We start from the raw sequence: 23,598 nt of genomic DNA, 5'->3' as shown, positions 1-23,598 counted from the left end.
CAAATACTGTCAATATGCTCTCAGCCTTCCAAAAATGATTTGTGCCAATAAAAATATTGTGCTCTTAATCAGGAATGTTTCAGATATGCCTATTTCAACTTTTCCAAGATGACACTCATAGGTTCCCCAAGTTTTACACAAAACATGATGGCATAAAATTGTTCTAAATTCTGTTATTTCATTTTTGTAACACACAATAAAAATGCAGCTTTGCTGATGGTGCTCTAAGAAGTCGTGTGATTATTGTACATAACTGAAACTTGGACTGAGCATCTGGAAAGGATTAACACACTGCTCTACACAAGTAGAACAACACAGCATTGCCAAATTGCTTACAGTCTTGTCAGTCTCATTACTTTTCTCACACACTTTGTATTTGTTATTTGTATTTTCCTTTGCATTATGTTTGTGGCATAGTGCTAAAAATCACTACTTGTTATTTTGTTTGCTAGTAAAGTATATTTTTTGTGTGAATACAACACACACACACACACACACACACACACACACACACACACTCACACACACACACACACACACACACACAGACATTATATGTTAAAAATTAATGAAAGCGCATGGTGTTTGTTATAGATTCAACAAAATAAGCAAATAACTCATATTTACTTGCTGTTTTTAAGTTGTTAGTTGTTTATTTCTTGTAACTCATGTCATTCACAACATCAATAAATTTCAGAGTCATCGGTGTGTTCCATGTCAAGCCAGTCAAGTGGTATTAGTGAGACCTCAGGCAGCAGCGTTCACTGGCACAATCGAGATTTCAAGATAATCCTGGATATGAAAACAGGCAACCAACAGCCAGTGACTGTACATTTGGTTGCCCCTAACATGCAGGAAAAGGCAGCATGGATTAGTGACATCAGCCAGGTCATTCATTCAAATATAGATGTTTCATCTGTTGCATAGCTTTTCAAAAAGAGTTCATTTTTGTATTACAAGTGCTGACAGTGTGGTCTCCAGACATTTATTATTGTGTTATTAGTCTAAAAATGTTGTAATATCTGATCAAAATTATTCCCTTTACTTCAAAGTATTTTTTGAGACCCTCATTATTTATTACAATATTGATGTGGATTATTGTGTTGTGATTGCAATCTATTATTAATTCTTTCATTTTACTGTTTCCAAAGTGTACAAAGACATTACCAATGCCCGTGACATACTTTTTCATTTCCACTAGTAAGCCATTTTTATTAAAAATAAAGTTTATCCATCCCTTCTCTTTTGATGTAGTTAGATTTTGTGGTAGGGAAGTGTATTATACTAAACTCACTGGAAAGCTATTAGTCTCTCTCTTAGAAGAGCACACTAGTTGCTTTGGAGTGATGTAGGTGGTATTGAACTGATGCTCGGTGGTCATGTGACCTTCCACCACTAACATGAGTCATGGCAGTGAAGTGGTGTGTATATGCTAGTCTGTTGTACAGAATCAATGTACTAAGACTGAGTGATGTGGATACATGACAGAACAACTATCATATTTGGACATATCTATGGCTACAGTGAGATCATTTATTGGTTTATGAGTACAAACTATCCAGCATAAGTGCAAGGAATGGTGTAGTATTCACAACAATGTTACATGGCAACAATGTTACATGGCATAAGAACATTGTAATTACCAACAGAGACCAGAGCCTTATCAGATACAACAGGAACTATGACTGTCAGTGAATGCATCTACATGTCAATCAGTTTCCAAGCAAACACTGCAAAGGGAGTTGCATGCAGTGCACATTTATACTCAGATACCTCACAAAAGACCATCTATCATGGTGTCACATAAAGGTTGCACATTTTCAAAGGGTCAAATGACATAGATACTGGATAGTTGCAGACTGGAGAGCTGTAGTGTGGTCTTATGAATCACCTTACTGCCTCGTTTCAAATGATGCAAGATGCTGAGTGCACAGCCATGTTCACTGGGCTGCATGCATACATTCCTGGTTGACAAACACTCTGGCAATTTATCACATCTTGACTAGGCTGCTTTATCTCCTAATCTTAATTCCATAGAAAATGTCTAGGGCACTGTGGCAATATACAGTAGTTCGGCACAGTCTGATAGCCCTACAGGATCTAATCATCAATGAGTGGTTTTAGCTGGGTATGGCTTTCCTGAAGGAACTTGTGGATTCTTTTCTATAGTGATTTGAGGCCATTATCTAGGCTAGTGGCAATGTGCACAGTATTAGTGTGTTGTTGGCTAATATTTTGTTCAGTATGTTTATTATTGATATATTTATTGTTAGATGAATAGCTTATGTATCTTATACTCTATTTTCATAACACACAGTGAAGCAAAATCACATTTTCCTTGACCTGTATATGTTAGTTATTTCATTTACTTACTTATTTAGCTTATGGATACATCAATTTAATTACTATTTACAGTTATCTCAAGTTATAAACTAATACCCAGGCCATGCTGCACAGGTAGATAACACCAAGCATGTTTTGGAAGATGAGGGGGAACAAAATGAAGAAGACAGAGGTCCTAAGATATTCAAATGAGAACTGGAGAAAGCAGTTTAGGAGCTCTGTGAAAACATTATGCTGAGGCACTGAAAATCGTAGGTCCAAATTCAATACCCAAATTGACTAAGGTAGTATACAGAATTTATGACACAGGAATTTGGTCTTGAGATCTACTCAAGGCTATTCTAGTACCTTTACTTAAAAAGTGCAATGCAAAATAATGCAAAGACTATAGGACCGTTAGTATTGTCAGTCATGACTTTCTCTTGATCTTCCTTAACATTGTCTCCTTCTTTGCCACTTTTGCTGGAAAGTCCAACTTTCATTGGGTCCAGCTGTCATTGTCTTTGTCCCATTCTCTTTTGCTCCTGTTGCCTCAGTCTCCTTCTTTCTTGCTCACAATCTGCTGCTATCTTTCTTTTTATTCATTATTATCTCCTCTCGGGGACAGTTTTGACCTCTAAATTAGGAAACTTTAACATGTAGGAGTAAGGAATGTGGGAAAGTGGGCAAACATTTTTGTGTGGAAGTTTGCTGGTTGGGTGGGATGGGGGTAGGGATGGGGGTGGGGGGGAAGGTAGTGAGTCCAGGCCGACCAACCCTATGTATCATCTCCACCCATCTCTCTTTTTCATTTTCACTGTCTCCTCTCTCTTTTACTCCCACTGCTACTGCTACTGTCTCCATCTATCTCTCTTTCTCATATACTGTCACTGGCCATCACTACCTCTACTTCTTTTGGCTGCCAATGCTGTTGTCTTCAACCATCTCTCTTTCTCTTTCACTGCCACTTTCTCTCTCCGGCCGTCACTGTCTCCTTTCTCTTTCTCTCCCACTGACAATGTCTCCTCTTTGTTCTACTGCCACTGTCTCTATGCTACTCTCTTTCACCACAGAAAACATGAATATGTCCACTTGGTGAGGAAGGCAGGATGACAATTGAGGCCGCTGGTTCCCAACTCTTTTGTCAGACTCTTTTAAGAGGGAGCCTATTCGCTTCTTTTATGCTGTGACAGAAGCATTTTGTAGCTAGTTCCCTTTTTTTCCCTTTTACAGCGGGGTCTGCTGCTTATATAAAACAAATTCTGCAGATCAGTAAAGTTTTGGCAGTTTATTTATATGCTTCCACATATTTTCACACTTTGAGAACATATAAACATCAAGTAAGTACGCATATTATAAAGTTAACACAAAATTGTCTCCCATTCTACACAAGTTCACTTTACACTGTGTTACATAAAAATGCAAATTTTTAGGCAACACCTACGGAGTATCCAAAAATGCAGTGTTTGATCTGCAAGTACAAAGAACTTTGTATGATAAAATAATTTTTTGTAAGGTGCTTATGCTACCAGATGGTACTATCAAATAATTTCCAGGTCAAGTCAGACTGTATAGCATGAAGTGCCCATTGTACAGAGACAGTGAGTCATAAATTTTTATTGATGAAAAAATGGTGATTAAAAATGCAGTTTGGTGACTTCATAACTCTTGATATGACCCCAGAACCCTGGCCATTTGTTAACTACGCCACCTAAAACAACATCTATGCCTCAGACTGGGTATTACATGTATACTTTATATGAATATATACGGTAATTTTGAACCTCGGGATATTGGTAATGGAGAATGGTATCGAAAAAAGTTTATAGGTTCCCTGAGAACATATGGTAAAAATGTTTTAACGTCAAGTTTAACAAATATATTTCAGAACAACACAACACATATAAGTCACAGAGTAAGTTGACAAGCAAGACATGTGTACACGTTAGCATTCGAATGAGCACTGAGTCCCAGTCTAGGGGCCGCTGCTCGGCTGGCCACTTAGGTGGCGCAGCTGCTGCATGGCTGGCAGACAGCGCCGCACATAGAGGACGCGCGTAATTTTGTGGCGGCGCTTTGAATGATCGGCGAGTCACAACACTTTTCCCCCCTATGAAATTGTTGCACTGGTCTTGATGGAGGTGTCCTGGAGATGGCTAACATCCATAGGCGTTGTTTGACTCGCCGTAAAGTCTCGAGGAGGAGGCTTCCCGTACGGATGGAAGTGTCCCCGATGATAACGGGTCGAGATGACAGGAGATGTAGGGGTCGAATCTGCTGGGGCCCCATGCACCAATCTTCCCGTTGTGGCAAGTCCAGTTGATATGACAGGAGACATGGGCGATGTTTCGGCGTCCGTTGGAGGAGGAGGCGAGTAGATTTGCTCTGACAGAGGATGGTCATCCGGTTCCTGCATGGGCACGTCTCCTGGTGGTGTCCGTTCTTGTGCTGGCATCGCGATGATGGTGAGAGGGCTGCGTTGTGAGTATTGAGAGATGCCAAGATCCCGAGCGTCAGGTAGAGCCGAAGGTGGTGTAGCAGCATTCGGAACAGGCGTTGCTGTCACACGAGGCCGAAGCTGGTCCGAATGACGCACTGCAACACCCGTGTCCATCTGGATTTCATACAGGCGTTTGCCACGGTGTCTTAAAATGCGGCCCGGGCTCCATTTTGGCCGCCTGCCATATCCCCGTACCCAGACGAGGTCATCGGCGGTGAACCGGCCAAGGGAAGGCACCCGTGGCCGAGAGGTGGAAGGCCGCAGAAGATGAAGTAGCGTGCGGGGCTGTCGGCCATGTATGAGCTCAGCCGGGCTGTGGTCGCCCATGGGGGTGAAACTGTAAGACGCCAGAAACTGGAGAAATGCATCATCAGCAGCAGAAGAAGTCAGAAGTTTCCGCATCTGAGCCTTAAATGTGCGGACCAGTCGTTCAGCCTCACCGTTGGATTGTGGATGGAACAGTGGGGCCATGACATGCATAACGCCGTGACGGGCACAAAAATCTGCAAATTCAGAAGAGGCAAATTGCGGACCATTATCAGTAACAAGAGTAGAGGGGAGGCCTTCCAAAGAAAAAATGCAGCGAGAGCATTGGTGGTTGCCGCGGTGGTAGGCGACGTGCAACGAACAATGAAAGGAAAGTTGGAGTAGGCGTCAATTACGAGGAGCCAATAAGTACCTAAAAAGGGTCCCGCAAAGTCAGCATGAATGCGCTCCCAGGGCTTCTCAGGCGAAGGCCACGGTGACAAAGATGACTTCGGGGCAGCGGCCTGTGACGCACAAGGGCTGCAGGCAGTGACCATGTGTGCTATTTCAGAGTCGATGCCAGGCCAGTACACATGACGGCGTGCCAGAGATTTTGTGCGAGACACACCCCAGTGCCCTTGGTGAAGGAGGCGCAAGACCGAAGCACGCAAAGACGCAGGTACCACAACATGCGGTGAAGCATTGTCAGTGGAGAGGAGGATAACACCATCCCTAGCCGTGAGGCGGTAGCACAAAGCGTAGTAGTTCCGCAACGGATCAGAAGTCTTAGCGGACGGGCGATCTGGCCAACCCTTCTGAATACAGCGTAAAACCTGGGAGAGGGTAGGGTCAGAACCCGTAGCAGCCGCCAGCTTGTCCCCAGTGATGGGGAACCTGTCGACAACCCGCTGCTCGGCAACATCCAGGTGGAAACACAAAAGTTCGTCGCTATCGAACGCCTGATCAGGACCCATGGGAAGACAAGACAGTGCATCAGCATTTGCATGTTGAGCCGTTGGCAGGAAATGAATCTCATAATTGAAACGAGACAAGTAAAGAGCCCAATGCTGGAGGCGGTGTGCAGCCTTGTCGGGAAGTGACGTTGATAGATGAAACAAGGAAACAAGGGGTTTGTGATCCGTAACAAGATGAAATTTTGAGCCACAGAGAAAAACACCAAACTTATGAAGAGCATAAATAATGGCCAAAGCTTCTTTCTCAATTTGAGAATACTTTTGTTGGGCATCCGTGAGCGTTTTGGAGGCATAAGCAATGGGTTGTTCCGAACCGTCATAAAAACGGTGCGCAAGGACTGCACCGACCCCATATTGAGAGGCGTCTGTGGCAAGAACGAGATGTTGGCCAGGTCGATAAGTAGCCAGGCATGGAGCCTGTTTCAGCATAGTCTTCAATTTCTGGAAAGCCGCTTCGCATGACACGGACCAGTGAAAAGGCACGTTTTTATGCAACAGGCGATGCAACGGCTGAGCCACCGAAGCCACAGACGGTAAAAACTTGTGATAGTATGCTATTTTCCCCAAGAAGGCCTGCAGTTCCTTAACAGATGTAGGGCGAGGAACGGCATCGATTGCAGCGACAGTTTGCTGAAGCAGACGAATACCATTCCGAGAGAGTTGAAACCCCAAGTACGTGATAGATGCCTGAAAAAATTGTGATTTCTGAAGATTACACTTAAGACCGGCAGTCTGTAAGACATGAAAAAGTGTGCAGAGATTTTGAAGATGTTCTTCAGTGGTGGAGCCAGTGACAACAATATCGTCCATGTAATTGATACACCCAGGGACAGGGAGCAATAATTGTTCCAAGAATCGCTGAAAGAGAGCAGGGGCGCTAGCAACCCCGAATGGCAAGCGTTGGTATTGATAGAGGCTGAAAGGCGTGTTAAGGACCAGAAACTTCCGGGAAGCAGCGTCGAGAGGAAGTTGATGATAAGCTTCTGACAGGTCAATTGTAGAAAAATACTGGCCTCCAGCAAGTTTAGTGAACAGTTCTTCAGGACGGGGCATAGGGTAAGTGTCGATGAGGCATTGAGCATTTACAGTGGCTTTGAAATCGCCACAGAGACGAATATCACTATTTGGCTTAGCAACGACAACGACAGGAGAGGACCACTCACTGGAAGTGACAGGAAGCAAGACCCCTGAAGTAGTGAGACGATCCAACTCCCATTTTACCCAATCACGAAGGGCCACAGGAATGGGCCGAGCCCGAAAAAACTTAGGCCGAGCAGTGGGTTTGAGCGTGATATGAGCTTCAAAGTCATTTGCACGGCCTAACCCAGGAGAAAAAAGGGACGAAAATGTCATCGACAAGGAATCCAGTTGAGCATAAGGAATAGCATCAGAGACAATATTGACAGAGTCATCTATGGATAACCCAAAAACGTGAAAGGCATCAAAAGCAAAAAGATTTTCTGCATTGCTCTGGTCGACCACAAATATGGGAACAGTGCGAACGATGGATTTGTAAGATACCTCAGCGTTAAACTGTCCCAAGAGAGAAATCTTCTGTTTATTGTACGTCCGTAATTGCTGAGTGACAGGTGACAGGAGTGGAGAACCCAACTGAAGATACGTCTGAGAATTAATTATAGTGGCAGCAGAACCGGTATCCACTTGCATGTGAATATCTCGACCAAGGATTTGGACAGTGAGGAATAACTTCCCTGAAAGGGAAGAAGTGCCATTGACAGACAACACAGAATCAGAATCAGCGTCATGTTCATGAACATCAGGTGTGCGGTCGGATTTGCAAACGGAAGACACATGACCTTTCTTTTTGCAATTGTGACTCACAGCCCAATGTTGGGGACAATCCTCGCGTGAATGTTTCGTAAAACACCGCGGACATGAAGGAAGTTGCCGGGGGTTTTGCCGCAGTTTCTTAGCAGGTTGTTTACGGCTAGGACGAGGCTGCGTGTGGGAGCACACTGCGGCCACGTCGGCCGGCAGGGACGCGCCACACGCGTCGTCAACAGCGCACAGAGGTTGTATTTCCCCGACATCACTCCACGCCTCTATTTGTGCCCCAGTGGCGCGAGAAATTTCAAAAGACTGCGCGATGGAGAGAACTTCATCTAGAGTCGGATTTGCCAACTGAAGGGCACGTTGCCGAACTTCTTTGCCGGGCGCCGACCGGATATTAGCATCCCGTACCATGGAATCGGCGTAGGATTCTTTGTGAACGTCAGTAACAAATTGACACTTTTGACTGAGGCCGTGAAGTTCAGCAGCCCAAGTGCAATAGGATTGATGTGGCTGTTTTTGAAAACGATAAAAGGCAACACGAGAGGCTACCACATGCGTTTGCTTTTGAAAATAGACAGACAGAAGTGAGCACATTTCAGCAAAGGACAAAGATGCAGGATCCTTCAAAGGAGCCAATTGCGACAACAACCGATACATTTGAGGTGAAATCCAGAAAAGGAACAGAGACTTACATGGTTGTTCGTCCGTGACATGAAATGCCAAGAAGTGCTGTCGAAGACGTTTTTCATAATCAGACCAGTATTCCGCTGTCTCGTCGTAAGGAGGAAAAGGAGGTACAGCCAACGACAAGAAACGCCCCACATTTGACACCGCAACGAAATCGCGAATCGCCGCTGTTAGAAGCGTTTGCTGTTCAAGGAGATTTTGCAATAGTTGCTCGACAGTATCATGGAACCCTGTGGGTCAATGGTGAAAAGGAAAAATCCACTACCTCATCACCAATTGTTTTAACGTCAAGTTTAACAAATATATATTTCAGAACAACACAACACATATAAGTCACAGAGTAAGTTGACAAGCAAGACATGTGTACACATTAGCATTCGAATGAGCACTGAGTCCCCGTCTGGCGGCCGCTGCTCGGCTGGCCGCTTATGTGGCACAGCTGCTGCATGGCTGGCAGACAGCGCCGCACGTAGAGGACGCGTGTAATTGTGCAGTGGCGCTTTGAATGATCGGCGAGTCACAACAAAAAATTCCAGTGATTTGCCATGAATGGACATTATAGATGCATCACCACAGATGGTACTTTTGGTACCCAGAAATCATGTTTTTTTTTAGTTTTCTCAGGAAACTTCAATGAACAAATGGGGGTTTTATAAGCAACCTAAGATCCACCCTCGATCACATCTATTGCATAAGAACCAACTGAATAGCTCAGTTTTGGCTGGGCTAGAGTAAGTATGCAGTGTTTAAATTTTGACACTGTACTGTAGGATAGCTACAGGATGGCCAATCTTCTGACAGGTGTACAAATGGTCACTAGGCCAATGCCTATCTGAAACACTTGACCCCTTATCTCTGTGAGCAATAGATCATGAAATATAACCACCTAAATAATCACAATTTTTCATGTGACTTTTTGGAACATGTTAGTACTGTGCACAGTTGTGCAAGGATCAGTACAGCAGTGAAACATAAACAGTTAGAAAGAAAGAAGAAAGATATTTAGAACGTTTTGAAGTGTGTCTATGGAGAAGAATGTTTAAGGTGAAGTGGACTGACTGACTTAAGAATGAAAATGTAATGAAGAAAAGAGGGGAAGAACAATGATAATGGGAAGTGATCAGAAAGAAAAAAAATCTTGGGTGGACATATACTGCATAGGAATTGTCTGCAATAATGAATTATAAGAGGGGAGTGGAAAAATGAGAGGAAGAGGTGGAACAGAGTTTGAATGGTGCATGATATTAAATGTAAATGAACCTACAAACAAATGGAGGAAAAAATGCTTTGAACAGTACATGATATAGAAGCTCCAGCTGTAACCTGTCATAAGATAGGTACACTAAAGAAGAACCTGGGCCACAAATGTAGTCTATTGACCCCTTCTGTCATCACTAGGAACTCTGTTGGATAACCATGGAAAGTTCTCAGAGGCATTCTTGTACTAAATGATAAGCAGTCTGCTTTTCAGTGTATACAGTCACAACTTGGAGGAGTTATTTCCTTCCACTTGTGCAGAGAATTGGTACATCTGCCGGGATTGGTTCTTATTTGGTTTAGAGCTGACCAGATCTTGCGTAGCACTTCTTGGTCAACATGCATGACATCTTCAGTTGTTTTGTTGTAGCATTAATCTGATGCGTGTATCTCCAGCATTCATTAGTATTAAAGCCATTCCAAACTAACATCCTTGCAGTTTCCAGGGTTGGTGATGAGAGAATGAAGCCTTCCTCTCCTGATGGTTGGCATGTCTGTGTGAACAGGGAGGTGAGGATTTTCTGTAATTTTTTGTATGCCTGTACAAGTGCATTTTTCCACCATGGAGATAGAGGTACTATGTGGCTAAGCAAGGGTAGCTAGGCGTAGGTCTCATTGTACCAATTATAATATGCAAAGTATAGTTATTAACTTACACAGGTGTTACCCAGTAGATACACATATAAAGCTGACAAAACATACTGATTTGGCACAGCTGAGATGGAAAATGTTACAAAGTATGTGCAGACATATGAATTAAAGTCAATAGAGAAACATAAGCAAAAACCGTGCTTCTTACCGGTACAGCGACACAGTTGTAGTCAACTATCTTTATGAAGTTTTGACATGGTAAAGAAGATGCACATCTTACTTTCACAAAACTAGAAATAGTAACTGCTTCTCGTACTGATTTCCATGCCCTTATTGGATGAATCTACTTTTTCCGTTCAGATGCTTGGTGGCTGAGAAAGCTGCAAATAGTCTTCAATGATGAAAGAAAAAATTTCAGACATCCAAATTTTATGCTATTCACTTCCGTCTACCTCACGCAACATAAATAATGTTTTCCAAGAGAGTCTCTTAAATAGTGATATTCTAGCATTATGATGGTCAAGGGAATAAGTGAAACTTGGTGCTATATAGTACAGTTTCATAAGAATATTTCGCTTTGTTCCTGTAAACAAGCAATAGTAATCACTTGGAATATTTTGTAGATATTGTCTTCAATTAATGTCTTAATTCATGCAGGGTCATATGTTCTTTTCAAATACTGCTGAGTCATCCCTATCTGCCAAACAAATAACATTTAACAGTACTCGTTCTCTGTATGACATAGAGCACAGTCTGATAAATAAAAACACTACTTAATGACCAAATTCTGTTAATTAAAAATTTTCATACCACCAGTAAGCGAACTTATAGTCCCTCTCTTAAATACCACCAATCCACTATGGTTAAAAATTTCAGCTACGAAGACAAGTTGATTTCCATCAAACGATTACCATATTTTACAGACTATAAGTTGCACTTTTTTCTTTGAAAAATTACCTCCAAAATTCAGGTGCAACTTATACTCAAAATTAATGTAAAAATATCCAGCATTTGTTTTAAAATTACTGCCAGTCTTAAAAATGACCATATATTCAATGGCGTGGGGGAACCTATGTCTGTTTGGCAACAATGTATTCAACTGGCAGCAGCAATTAACTGATGCAACAAACATGAGTTGTAGGAATTCACAAGCTTGCTAACACTGTCTCCTTTCCGCTCCACCATCATAAACCCAGAACACTGTCTAGCCATTGATGCGCCATTGCAGTGTATGGTGCTAGTGAACGTGAATTGAAAGTGATTTGTATTATCAGTAACAGTACAATATTTTTGTTAATAACTAGTTTTGTGATGTTAAAAAAAAGAAGGTATTCTTATGATGTGGGTTATAAATTGAAAGTAATAGCATATGCAGAAGATCACGGAACAGAGCAGCTGAGCAGCATTTCAGGCCTCCACCAACAGAAAAAAACCATTTACGATTGGCAGTCTAGTAAAGAAGAACTGCAAAAAATGAGGAAGGCTAAATGTGCAAATAGAGGACTGAATGTAAAATGACCAAAACTAGAAAATGATATATTCAAAGGGATCAAGGACACTCTCAAAATGTCACTGGAATTAATACAAAAATTATTCAAATACATGTTTGTTAGTGCTAAAGTGGAACCTAACATACTTTAAGGGCATGGTTGCACTTAGTACGTGGACCAAAACCAAAAAAAGAGTATGAAATGAAAATATTATCTTTTCATTGCTTTATTATTCAACACTGAATGGAAACCAGTGTAGGACTAAGCCAAATAGTGAATGTGGATGAAACTCCTCAGACATGTGTCAAGTAACAGAACTGTTGCCATGCAAGATGCTAAAACTGTAAGTATAAAAACAAGTGAAAATGAAAAAAATTCACTACATTGCCATCCTTACATGTTGTACTGATGGTACTAAACTTAATCCAGTGATCATTTTCAAGCACAAAACAATGCCAAAACCTTCTGAAATACTGCCAGGTGTTGTTCATGTACATGACAAGGGTAGGATGGATGAGGCTGGTATGAAATTGTGGATTAACAGAGAGTGGGAAAGAAGGAAAGGTGCTTTATTGAAAAGAGTTCTCTTCTTGTGGTAGATCAGTTCAGCTGTCATTTGAAAAATTATGTGAAAGAGAAATTCATCATTATCATTTAAGACTGGGGAAATTCAGAGTTTCCCATTATTCCAGGAGGACTTACTTCACAATTGCAACCTCTAGATGTGCCAATAAATAAACCATTTAAGGTGTAAACCAGAGCGGAATGGAACAAATGGATGATGGATGAAACCCAACATGAATTCACACCAAAGGGAGCGTTAAGACAACATTCAACCAAACATGTGTGTCAGTGGATAAAACAGTCATGGCTTAGAGTGAGAGAAAACATTTTTGATAAATCTTTCAAGAAGTAGTATAAGTAACGCTCTCAATGGCAGTGATGACCATCTTACTAATGAGGAGGACAAAGATGACAATGAAGAGGAAGAAGAAGCAGAAGAAGAAAGTTCAGATGACAAACTTCAGGGATTTTAAAGGTATATCATCCCTCTCTCTTCTTTGGTATTAAAGTATTTTAATTTTAATGTAATATGTGGTCAGGATTGTTTGGAAAAAGGTAAAGGATATCTAATACACTGTTGGTGTCGCGCATATTCTGCACACTCATAAATTCAGCTTACATATACGCTAACGATAATCAGAGTTGCTACACAGGCAAAAATATTAGGAAAAATGGATACAGTTTTGTTTGCAATTGTTTAATTACATTATACAAACTCGCAACTAGCTCAAAGATAATCAGTAGTAGCATGAAACTATTACTGGTATTGCCCAATAAATTAATTGTTGCAAAGAGAGAGATGATGTAACCACCTACACAGTGTAAGGTATTGTGCTCATGATAAATAATTTCATTTATATCACACTAGCTTCGCTTTGGTTAAGCATTTACTTGACAGAAATAAATTTAATTGTGAACTTAAAGAGACTGTGAAGGAAACCTAAGCCTTATTGCCTACTGCAGTTAAATTTATCTATGCACTTCCATAAAAATTCTAATAAAATGAACTTTGCAAATACTAAAGCCTGAAAACTGTTTTCAGTATTCAAAGTATTTTTTGTGTTAACTGGAGGATGAAGCCCAATATTTAATATTTTAAATAAATTCCACATAATGGTCACCTGTGCACCATCATAACAAAAGAAAGCCAGATGGGCAATCTTCTATAAACCCCACTCTAAATAATTTTTTTCACCTAAATTTTTACACAGGGAGGGAGAGGTTTTGAATAACAGGAGAAACTTGCTTTTTACCATATATTGTAAGAGAAAATACATACATAAAATACTTCGTGTGTCGGAACAGCTAAGCAACTTAATTCTTCAATGGCAGAGACAAAAGTAGGCTTAGACCTTTGAACCAAGCCTTTTTTTTAACATTAATGAGATAGGATTTCCATGGTTACAAAGAATGTCTTTACATGTATAGTTATTTTCTGATACTAAAATATGTATTTTATTAACATTTTTAACACAAAAAATACCCTATTAATGAGTTGTAGGGTTTATAAGTATCTGTCATATTAGCTATGCTTTTTATTGGCAGAAATACACTCAGTTTTGTACTTTCTTTACACTTCACATTTACACATCTGGTATAGGTCTAATTTAATTTTTATAGGGCTACCCAGGAGATATCACAATGACCAGTTCTGTTCTATACACTAAGAATTTTTTTTAGTCTGGCTTTCTCATAGTAAAAATGATAAAAATATTTTTTAAAAAGATACTTGAAACTTAAGGTGCATCTTATAGTCCATAGCATCTTATATTTCATAAAATGTGGTGGATAAAAGAGATTATACTTCTACAGAAAGCCAGAAGAAAAAAAATGGAGCAGTTCTGAAAATTAATTAAAGTAAAGTAAAGAAACATGCAAGACGAGTGGCACACTATTGGTAACACTTTTTGCTTGCCCCTCTGTGATCAGTGAAAGTTGGCTGACTTGGAGCTGCCACAGGATGTTTTAAGATCATTGTCACCCTCAGCTACCTAGCAGTGTTGTGCACCCTAACAATAAGCAGCCATTGTGAATATAATGTTGATTTGTGGGCATTATGTGGTGATTATTGATATCATTTACTAAAATTTGCAAGTAGACTGTATCTGGTCCTTCTAGCAACTCACCCAAAACTTAATTAATCCATTACAAATTAATTTCCTTTGTATGCTTCCATTTATTTTATACTGCTCTGGGGAAAGGAGGCAGGGCCTGTCTCAGCAGCCGGTGTGCTATGAACCAATCTCAATGTTCCACACCCAGCCTCCTCCACTCAGGGGCCAAGTAGAAGTGTGCAATCAGTAAACAAACTTTCATACAATAAATTAAATAAATCAGCCATATAACAAAATTAAAAAAATTAAAAATCTCAAGTATTTCTGATGTTTCTTACATTTCAGTGCATGGACAACGTTCATTTTAATGATCTCTTGCACAGTTCAATGTCAGACACATCTTCTGTCACAATGCCCCAGTCCATCAAGAATGATCCCAAATTATTCAAAGATGATGTTGACATTCGCTTCAGCCGAACTCTTAATTCATGCAAGGTAAGTGTGTTTGACTTTTTGTACATGTTATCAGTTTTGATAGTTACTAAAAATGATTTGTTGGTTTTTGTCTATGCATTTGCTTTCTGATAAAGAACATAAGTTTTGCAGTTAATCTGTAGTCTTCATCTTCAGTCTCTTGTTTTTGTGCCTAACCATTGCTTGTTGCTTTTTCTATTCATTTATTGGTTGTTATCTGTTAAACTATTTCATTTAATATAAATGTTTTTATGTACCAATCACAGAAATGATAACACATGAAGAAGCAACCTTATTTGGAAAAGTGATAATATTAATGAGTCACAGCACAAGCAGTCTTTCTAACATGTCTCCTAGTTTCAACAGTTAGCAGATTCTATCTATACAATAGACATCAGCATTTATGTGAGACACAGTGTTTAAATAGAATGTTGTGAAGCATTATCAGTCATACCAAACTGCAGCACCATTTTTAATAATTTCCCTTTCTGTTTACCATATTTACCTGATTGTAAAATAAGGGTTTTCTTTCCCCAAACTACTGATTTGAAAAATATGGGGTTAACATATACAAGATGAGTCTAATCAGTCACAGAGTTATGTCTGTACTGCTCATAGGTCAGTAATGCATCAGTTTACTGTCTTACAGTTATTAATGATGCTTTGCCAGTTGAAGTCACATGTAGATTAATTTTTTTTAAAATTCAGAATTATTTAAGGGAATGCAGTAACACCAGCTTGCCTGAGAAGTAGGGCAAATGTGAGAAGGGGAGTGGTGAACTGGCAGCAAATTTCATCATTCTATCAACTTTTAGAATGCTGCACACATTGGCTTTTTATGAACATCTGCCATGCTTAAACCACAGTTTGCCTGAATCCACTTCTACTCAGAATTTAAGTGACTTTAAAATTGGGTAATTACTCAATAACACTACACATACATGCAGGAAACAGTAAAAGTCTTAGATAGGGACCAGTGACTTACTTAGATGTTTCATACAACAGTGTTATCAGTGCTCACCATGAGGTATGGTGGGAATGAAAAGGGATGGGTGAGCTGCTGGATCTATGCATCCAATGAGAGAGCATTGGGCAGACAACATGTTTGGAAGCAAGAGACAAAGGAGTATTGTCACATTCTCACATAAAATTCACTGTGTATTTGGAAAAAGCGTCTGTGTTCTTAGATTCCATCATAACCACAACCTTGGAAATCATGACATATTTGAAAGCAACAGCCAAATACCTGTGACAACCAAGATTGCAAATTTTGTTGTGCGTGTTTCACTCACTAAAGTTTAAGTTGTCCTATTAGGTCCCATCCTAATGTCCACTTCAGAAATCACAATATGTTAGGAAAAAACAGCCAAATTATTCTGACAGCTTAATTGCTGCTAGTTTCACGTGGTATTAGGTTCCAATCTAACCACAACATAATAATTCATGACATGTTCTGCAAAAACAGTCAATATTAGGGAAAACACCAAAGAAGAGAATGGTCTGAATATCAGTGCTAGAAATTCGTTGCCTCTCGTTGGTGATGTGAAAGTATCATACCACTGGCTAAGTAAAACTGATGCATTACTGACCTATGAGCAGTACAGACATAACTCTGTGACTGACTAGACCTAGACTTTAGTTAAAAATAGTTGTACCACATGTTAAACAAAAAAGGAGTGGAATGTAAAAATTGAAGTAAACTATTCCTTTTGTTTATTTTATTTCTCGCTGTTTTACAAAAATGTAGACAGACAACAAATGGCATAAATTTGGAATAAATGTAGTGTTAACTTTCTAGGCAGATACTTTATATCAGTAAAACAGTTTGTAATTTTAGTTACTGAAAATAGAACAAGAATAAAATTTTCTCAGGGAGTCTCTTAAAAAAAGGGGATCATTTTCAGGGTCATCTTATGCTTGGATAAATATGAGGTCTGTTCAAATAACTCCAGATCATTCATAATTTCATGCCAATGATATGTTGGAGTGAAATGAAATGCGGATGCCATCCTTGGACACACCTGTGTTTTTGTGTGTAACTACCAGAAGTTTCATTGTACCTCTGTTAGTTATTGTTCAGTGCTGTATTGAGTAGAATGTTGTGTTGTGAATTTCGAGATGGCAGAGTTAGAGGAGCAATGCGTCTGCATTAAATTTTGTGTGAAACTCAAGAAAACCTTTACAGAGACACATCAAATGATGCAGGAAGTCTACGGTGATGAGTGCCTAGCCCATAATTGGTGTTACAAATGGTTCACACCATTCAAAAATGGCCAGACAGAAGTTAAAGGTGACCTTTGTTCAGGACATCTTCGACGACTACCAATGACGCTCATGTCAGGAACATCAATGAAATTGCGCATGCCAATCAAAGACTGACTGTCTGAGAGATGCAGAAAAATGTAACATTTCAGTTGGCTAATGTCATGAAATTCTGATACACTATCTTGGAATGCATTGTGTTGCCACCAAGTTTGTTCCACGGCTCATGAGTCAAGACCAGAAAGACCTTCACCTCGCAGTCTGTGAAGAGCTTTTGGATTGTGTGAATGAGAATGAGATGTTCCTTACGAGAATCATAACTAGTGATGAGGCATGGGTTTATAGTTGTGATGTTGAGACCAATGTTCAATCATCACAATGGGTCGGGAAAGGTTCTCCAAGGTCAGATCAAATGTCAAAGTCATGCTGATACTTTTCTTTGACTTTGAAGGATGTATTCATCATTCCTCCATACTCTCCAGGCTTGGTGTCTGTGGATTTTTTTGCTTTGTTTTGTTTACAAAGTTGAAAAGCCTACTGAAAGGATGAAGATCTACAGTGATAGACGAGATAAAAGAAAATTCACAGACGGCACTTCACGCAATCATGCAAGAGGCATACAAAGACTGCTTCCAGATGTGGAAATGGTGTTGGGAGTCATGTATCAGTTGTGAAGGAGAGTATTATGTGGACAAAGTTCTGGAATTTTTTGAACAGACCTCGTATGGTATTACCTACAGTGGCCTCCAAAATTATTTCTTGGTAGAATGACTAAAAGCAAATAGAAATTTCAGTAACATGTCATTTCAGTTGAATGTCATTAGTTATCATATCAAATCCAGGAGTACAAAAACACCGGGGCCCAAATCAGTATACACATTTGACAATGTGAATTAAGTGTGAAATACCAGTAAGGATTTCATTTTCTACTTTCCAGTTCAGATCCTACTTTATTGTTGTACTTTATTCAAAGTTGTTTAGTGCCTGTGAAGCAGAAGGTAGTTTTGTTTGACAGGTCTGAACATCATTTGTAAATTTTAATAACTAAAGAAAAGGAAAGAAATGGAAGATAATTGCAGAAAGTTATCAATTTCAAGATAACTTGAATTCTATTTTCATCATGCAGAAGGTATGCCAGTATGTTTTGTGCCAAGAACTGATATCTATCAGCAATGAACATGATTGGAAGGCACATTTTTCTCCAAGGAAGCTTACTAGCTCTCAGAATAAATCCTCTGTGTGCACACACATACCTCTCTGCCCCAAAATTGTGCCAGCTGGGGCTTTTGTGTGTGTGTGTGTGTGTGTGTGTGTGTGTGTGTGTGTGTGTGTGTGTGTACTCTTGCTCAATGAAGGATTTATTCTGAAAACCAGCAACTTTCCTTTCTCTTTCATGTGGGGCTGTGGATGACTAAATTCTTCTGCCGGTCAGTGAGTGGTCTCCTGAAATATTTACATTCTGCCAGAAATTCCCATAATATCAAAGCATACTTTGTATAAAATGAAACAGTTGCTAAACATCCACACCTGCATATACACTCTGCAAGCCACCATATTGTTCAAGATCACTGGACGGCTAAGGCGGTAGGCAGAAATAAATTAGTTGGACAATTTTTGTGTGACAAGGCCATTTATTGGCTGAAAATGCATTCAAACGGGCAACATGAGTCAGGCCTAGGGAGGTGAGGGTGAACCAGAGCGTAGTGGTAGGTGATGCATAGTTCGCATTGAGCCTGGGCAAAGTTAATGAATAGTGGTGTCTGCCATTTGGACAAGTGTGAATGGTGTGGCGACTACAGAGACGAAGTCCATGGCGCCGCAGCACCGGAAGAGGCAGGCGGTGTTCACAGCTACAGGGCACACGGCAGAGAGCGAGCCTCGCTGATGGGTGGCAGGGTATACATCCAGCACGGCCATGCGGCTTCCTCCGCCCTGATTGGTCAGAAGCTGAGAAACCTGCAGGGATGACATGGAAAGTTCCGAAGCGTGGCCTGGTTAGCATCGCCTAGGCAGCGTTACTGTGGTGTCACCGCCAGACACCACACTTGCTAGGTGGTAGCCTTTAAATCGGCCGTGGTCCGTTAGTATACGTTGGACCCGCATGTCACCACTATCAGTGATTGCAGACCGAGCGCCGCCACATGGCAGGTCTAGAGAGACTTCCTAGCACTCGCCCCAGTTTACAGCCGACTTTGCTAGCAATGATTCACTGTCTACATACGCTCTCATTAGCAGAGACGACAGTTAAGCATAGCCTTCAGTTACGTCATTTGCTACGACCTAGCAAGGCGCCATATTCAGTAATTAGAATGAATTCTGAACAGATAATATTGTGAATCATGTACTGTCAAGAGCGACGTTCATCTTTAATGGATTACAGTTAAGTATCAAACTAATTCCATCCGCTTTCTGAATTCTAATTCCTTGTCATGTTCCAGACCTCACGTTAGTATAGTTCTTCCCTCCTCACGCCAGCCCGCGTGTACTAAAACGCGGGCATTTCGGCCTCCACTAGTAACATGGTGTTGGCTCTTCTGCCAACACAACATTTACCTCGTCAGCACACGAGGGGAGGGCATGATTGAGATTGCACATGCCGGTGCTGACTTGCTGTTGCCAGACGGTGGGATGAGAAAATTACAGGCAGCCGAAGCTTCCAGCTAATGCTTGATCATAATGAGAGAATGAAATTAACCTTTTGAAATAAATTAACGATAGAATCCCCTACTACCTGGCTCAACCTTACACTCCTCCCCCATATGTGGGAGTGGAGAACATATGTGAATTCACTCAATGTAATTGTTATTTAAATGTAGACAATTTTAGTTTGCAAAACAAAGTAGACATTATTGTTAAAGGTTCCCACAAAAGACGGCAGGGGCCTTTAACTAGGGGTGGGTGTAGAGACTATGAAGACCTCTTAGGGGTCACTGAGGGGTTTATACACTTCAACAATATTATGTTTACACAAGAACAAGGAATAAAGAGTATAAAACATCAAAACAAAATTACATGAGTTTGCAAGTGTGAATAAAACATCTGAGAAAGTAATAATTTGAATTGGGCATACACGCCAAGTGTCTCTGTTTTTAAAAGAGCATACATATCACCACCGAACTTACCTCCAGGACTGAGTGGCACGATGTGGTGCATTGTGTTGTCCTCAGCAGGCAGCACACAAGCTGCCGGCTGGAAGGGGACATGGCGGTGGCCAAGTCTGTTCACTGGAACTCAGTGCAGTGGAATATGAGGGGAGGTTCACACATTTAAAAAAGGGGGTTAACACTGGGGGAGCACTTCACTATGCTGCACAAGTTTTCACATTGGTAGATAACACAGTTGAACTCTTAAAACTAAAGGAGGGCACATGCCTTGGTAGGGTTTTTCTTTCAAATCATGGGCGATATTCACCATGAGGCTGAGGTTCTGGGACTATTGGAGGGGACGGTCATAACCGTTTGCAAAAACCCTTCTTATACAAGATCCATATCAGTACAGTAATAACAATACCAGTGACCGGGCTTACCGTGGCACTGGGTATAATGGTTGTATGTAGTTTAGTGGCTGTCTGCCAGTCACGTAAGTGTGCTAGCAGGTGATCGTAAGAAATTTGTCCTTTCTCATGTTTTAAGAGGTCATCAATTGATGTTAAAAGATGATCAATAGATATATTAGATACAGCAGGTAATTCAGTTGACAAAGGAATCATGAATGAACTTTCAGGTAGAAAAACATAGGTAAATGGGTGTGAATACTGACAGAGTAAGCCGTGCTGGCATGAAAGGTTATAAATAGCATGGTAACATCACAATAAGAACTGTTTGCTAGAAATCCACTGTTCGAGATTTCTATCTCATATGTCTGTGACCGGAAACTGTGTTCATAAAAATGAAGTGTTAATATCATGGTAGCACTAGTAATGCGGCTGGGGGCCAGTGCAGCAGCTGCGTCAGAGCGGCATGTGGCAGATGGCTTCAATGCCGCTGCTTGCGCTGCAGCTCTGCACTATACAGGAAGTAAGCGGCGGGTCTAAGAATGAGAGGGCAATAAGGCATACTGATGCTGTTTACTGGGCTGACTGTACTTTGACCTCTCGATTACTTGCAGAATGGAAACTTCATATGTTTTTGGGGCTCATGCACCGATGAACGTATTTATGTGGTTCAGAGTGAGAAGTGACAAATATAAATGTCACAGAAGGGGTATAATATTACTGAATAAAAAGGATAGATGAGTGCAATCAATATGGTTCATTCAATGATGACCAACCAAACAATAATTATAAGGCATGTAATTATGGGTTCATGCACCCAGTGAATAGATAAGTTTGTCTACTAGGTTCGGATTCCCGCTCTTGGACATGAAAATTGTGCCATTGAATGTGAATATCATTGAGAACAAGAAGAGAAAAACAAAACTTGATGAGAATCTAGAAACTTCCACAGTGGAGACAGAAAGTGTAATGGTTGAGTTAGAAAAGACTAAGTGGTGCGTAATTTCCGATGGACTTTTCCTTTATGAAGGTAGAATGTATGGCACATTGTTGACACGACAGTATTGCCTACTTAACTGTATATATGACAGTACTGCGATTCCAAGATAGCTGCTACGTAGTACTTCTTAAAACTCGACATCTCTCACAAAAGAAAACTTTGCTGTGCGACCAAATTTGCCATCTTCATCTTCTCACCATTTTGCGATTAAATTTGCTGTCTCTATAACTCCTTAGTGCTGGCCTCAACAGGGCCAGCTAGTTGCTTAAAACTCACATCTATCCTTGGGTATATCGCAGTGTCCTGAGACACATCATACAGTTAAATACTACTGCTTCAGTAGTCGGTGATCCTTCGGAAAATACAATGGAAGAACAATGTTAAAGAAAGCACAAGTCTTGAACTGAGACTTCCACTTACTGGCAGTTAAGCTGCAGGCTAGATGCGGTTCGCGTCTGTGAGTGCTTGAACAGCTATCATCAGAGAGGACAGAACACTGTTCTCCTGGACCCTTCTGCGACATGAAACATTAAAGTCTAGCTGTGTTAGTCCACATGGACTGAATAATTTTTCGTTAGAATATGTCCAGATAGTAAACTCCAAAAGACGTTGTTCTATGGAAAGTTGAAAGGTGAAAGTGGGTAGGAGGAACTATGCTGCGAAATTGAATGACATAGACAGCTAGGGATCCAAGCAATTGCCGGTTGCATCACGCAAGGTGCGTGTCCTTGCAGGTATTGTTCTGTTGAAAGTTAAAAGATGAAAGTGAATAGGATGGACTATGCCGTGCAATTGAAAACTTAAGGAACAACATAGACAGCTAGGGGTCTGCACGATTGCCTGTCACGTCCCGCAAGGTGCGTGCCCTTGCAGGTATTGTTCTCTGGTTTGCCTAACAAACAAGATGTACAGCCAAAGTCTCCTGCCCTGTGGGAGTTAGTCACTCCGTTTACATTATCTACAGTGGGAAGGCATATGGCATGTCCCACCAAATAGGCATTCAGACAAAAATGAAAAAAGGCATGATTACATCTTAGGTTACCCTTCCAAAATAGTTTCTTACCTGGAGCATTATAAGTAAACACTTAAATAATGGGTGATAGTCGGAAACTTACTCTGCCAACAAATTAACACATGGATACACTAGGTTCATAGACACAAATACTAAATTACTGGTGCTGGCAAAACTCTAGCAAAACTTTCTAAATAATTGATAATAAAACATAGAAAAAATGATTAATTAAAATAGTACATAGACATAAGTAATTGGCAAGCCATCGCAGTGACACAAGCAGTGGTGAAACTGCAATACAAGCGAAAGTACAAAATATCATTTCCCGTATACAAAACACTCTTATTCTCCAGTTACCTTTCATAGCAAGTTAAGTGTATGTATTCTCTGTTATCCTTTTTATGCTCTTGTTTGTGTCTCCATATTGATTGACATGTCTTTCGTATGTCTACCTACAGGCGTGCTGTCATTAGGTTGTGCCAATGTTATGAGTAATGTGGTGTGATAGTACAGTATCACATTAATACTCCCTCTAGCAAGGTTTTAGTTTAAGGTAGTTTTATGTCTCCTTTGATTTTGAGATCAATAATTGCCATTACCCTCCTTGATATTATTAAACATTTTGTATGATATTTCCTGCATTATTAAGTACTCCTTGTCCTGTAACTACGTAATGTGGATTGTTGGCAGCGTCCTAACCAATTATGCTGGGTTATTGTTGCTGTTCTGTTTATTAACTCTCTCACCTACCTGCTTCCTAATACTCGTTAAAGCTGGTTCGATGATACTGGTTGCCTCTTGATGATGTTGACAAAACTTAACTGTCAGCATTTAGGTTCTTGAATAAAATTAGAGTCCATTATGTGTAGTGTGCATAG

General features: G+C 40.5%; 1 protein-coding gene across 1 annotated transcript in view; it reads left to right on the top strand.

Annotated features, from left to right (window-relative positions):
• Positions 1-23,598, top strand: part of LOC124622752 (ras-specific guanine nucleotide-releasing factor 2-like) — an 898,440-nt gene that overhangs the window by 255,919 nt on the left and 618,923 nt on the right. Inside the window, exons 9-10 of the mRNA XM_047148541.1 lie at positions 698-888; positions 14,825-14,974. Of these exons, the coding sequence (XP_047004497.1) occupies positions 698-888; positions 14,825-14,974 (341 nt within the window). The remainder of the gene's footprint in view (positions 1-697; positions 889-14,824; positions 14,975-23,598) is intronic.

The sequence above is a fragment of the Schistocerca americana genome, chromosome 7, assembly GCF_021461395.2.
Source record: "Schistocerca americana isolate TAMUIC-IGC-003095 chromosome 7, iqSchAmer2.1, whole genome shotgun sequence".
NCBI lineage: Eukaryota > Metazoa > Arthropoda > Insecta > Orthoptera > Acrididae > Schistocerca > Schistocerca americana.
Note: the sequence above shows the minus strand (reverse complement) of the source record. Positions and strands in the feature narration are given on the sequence as shown.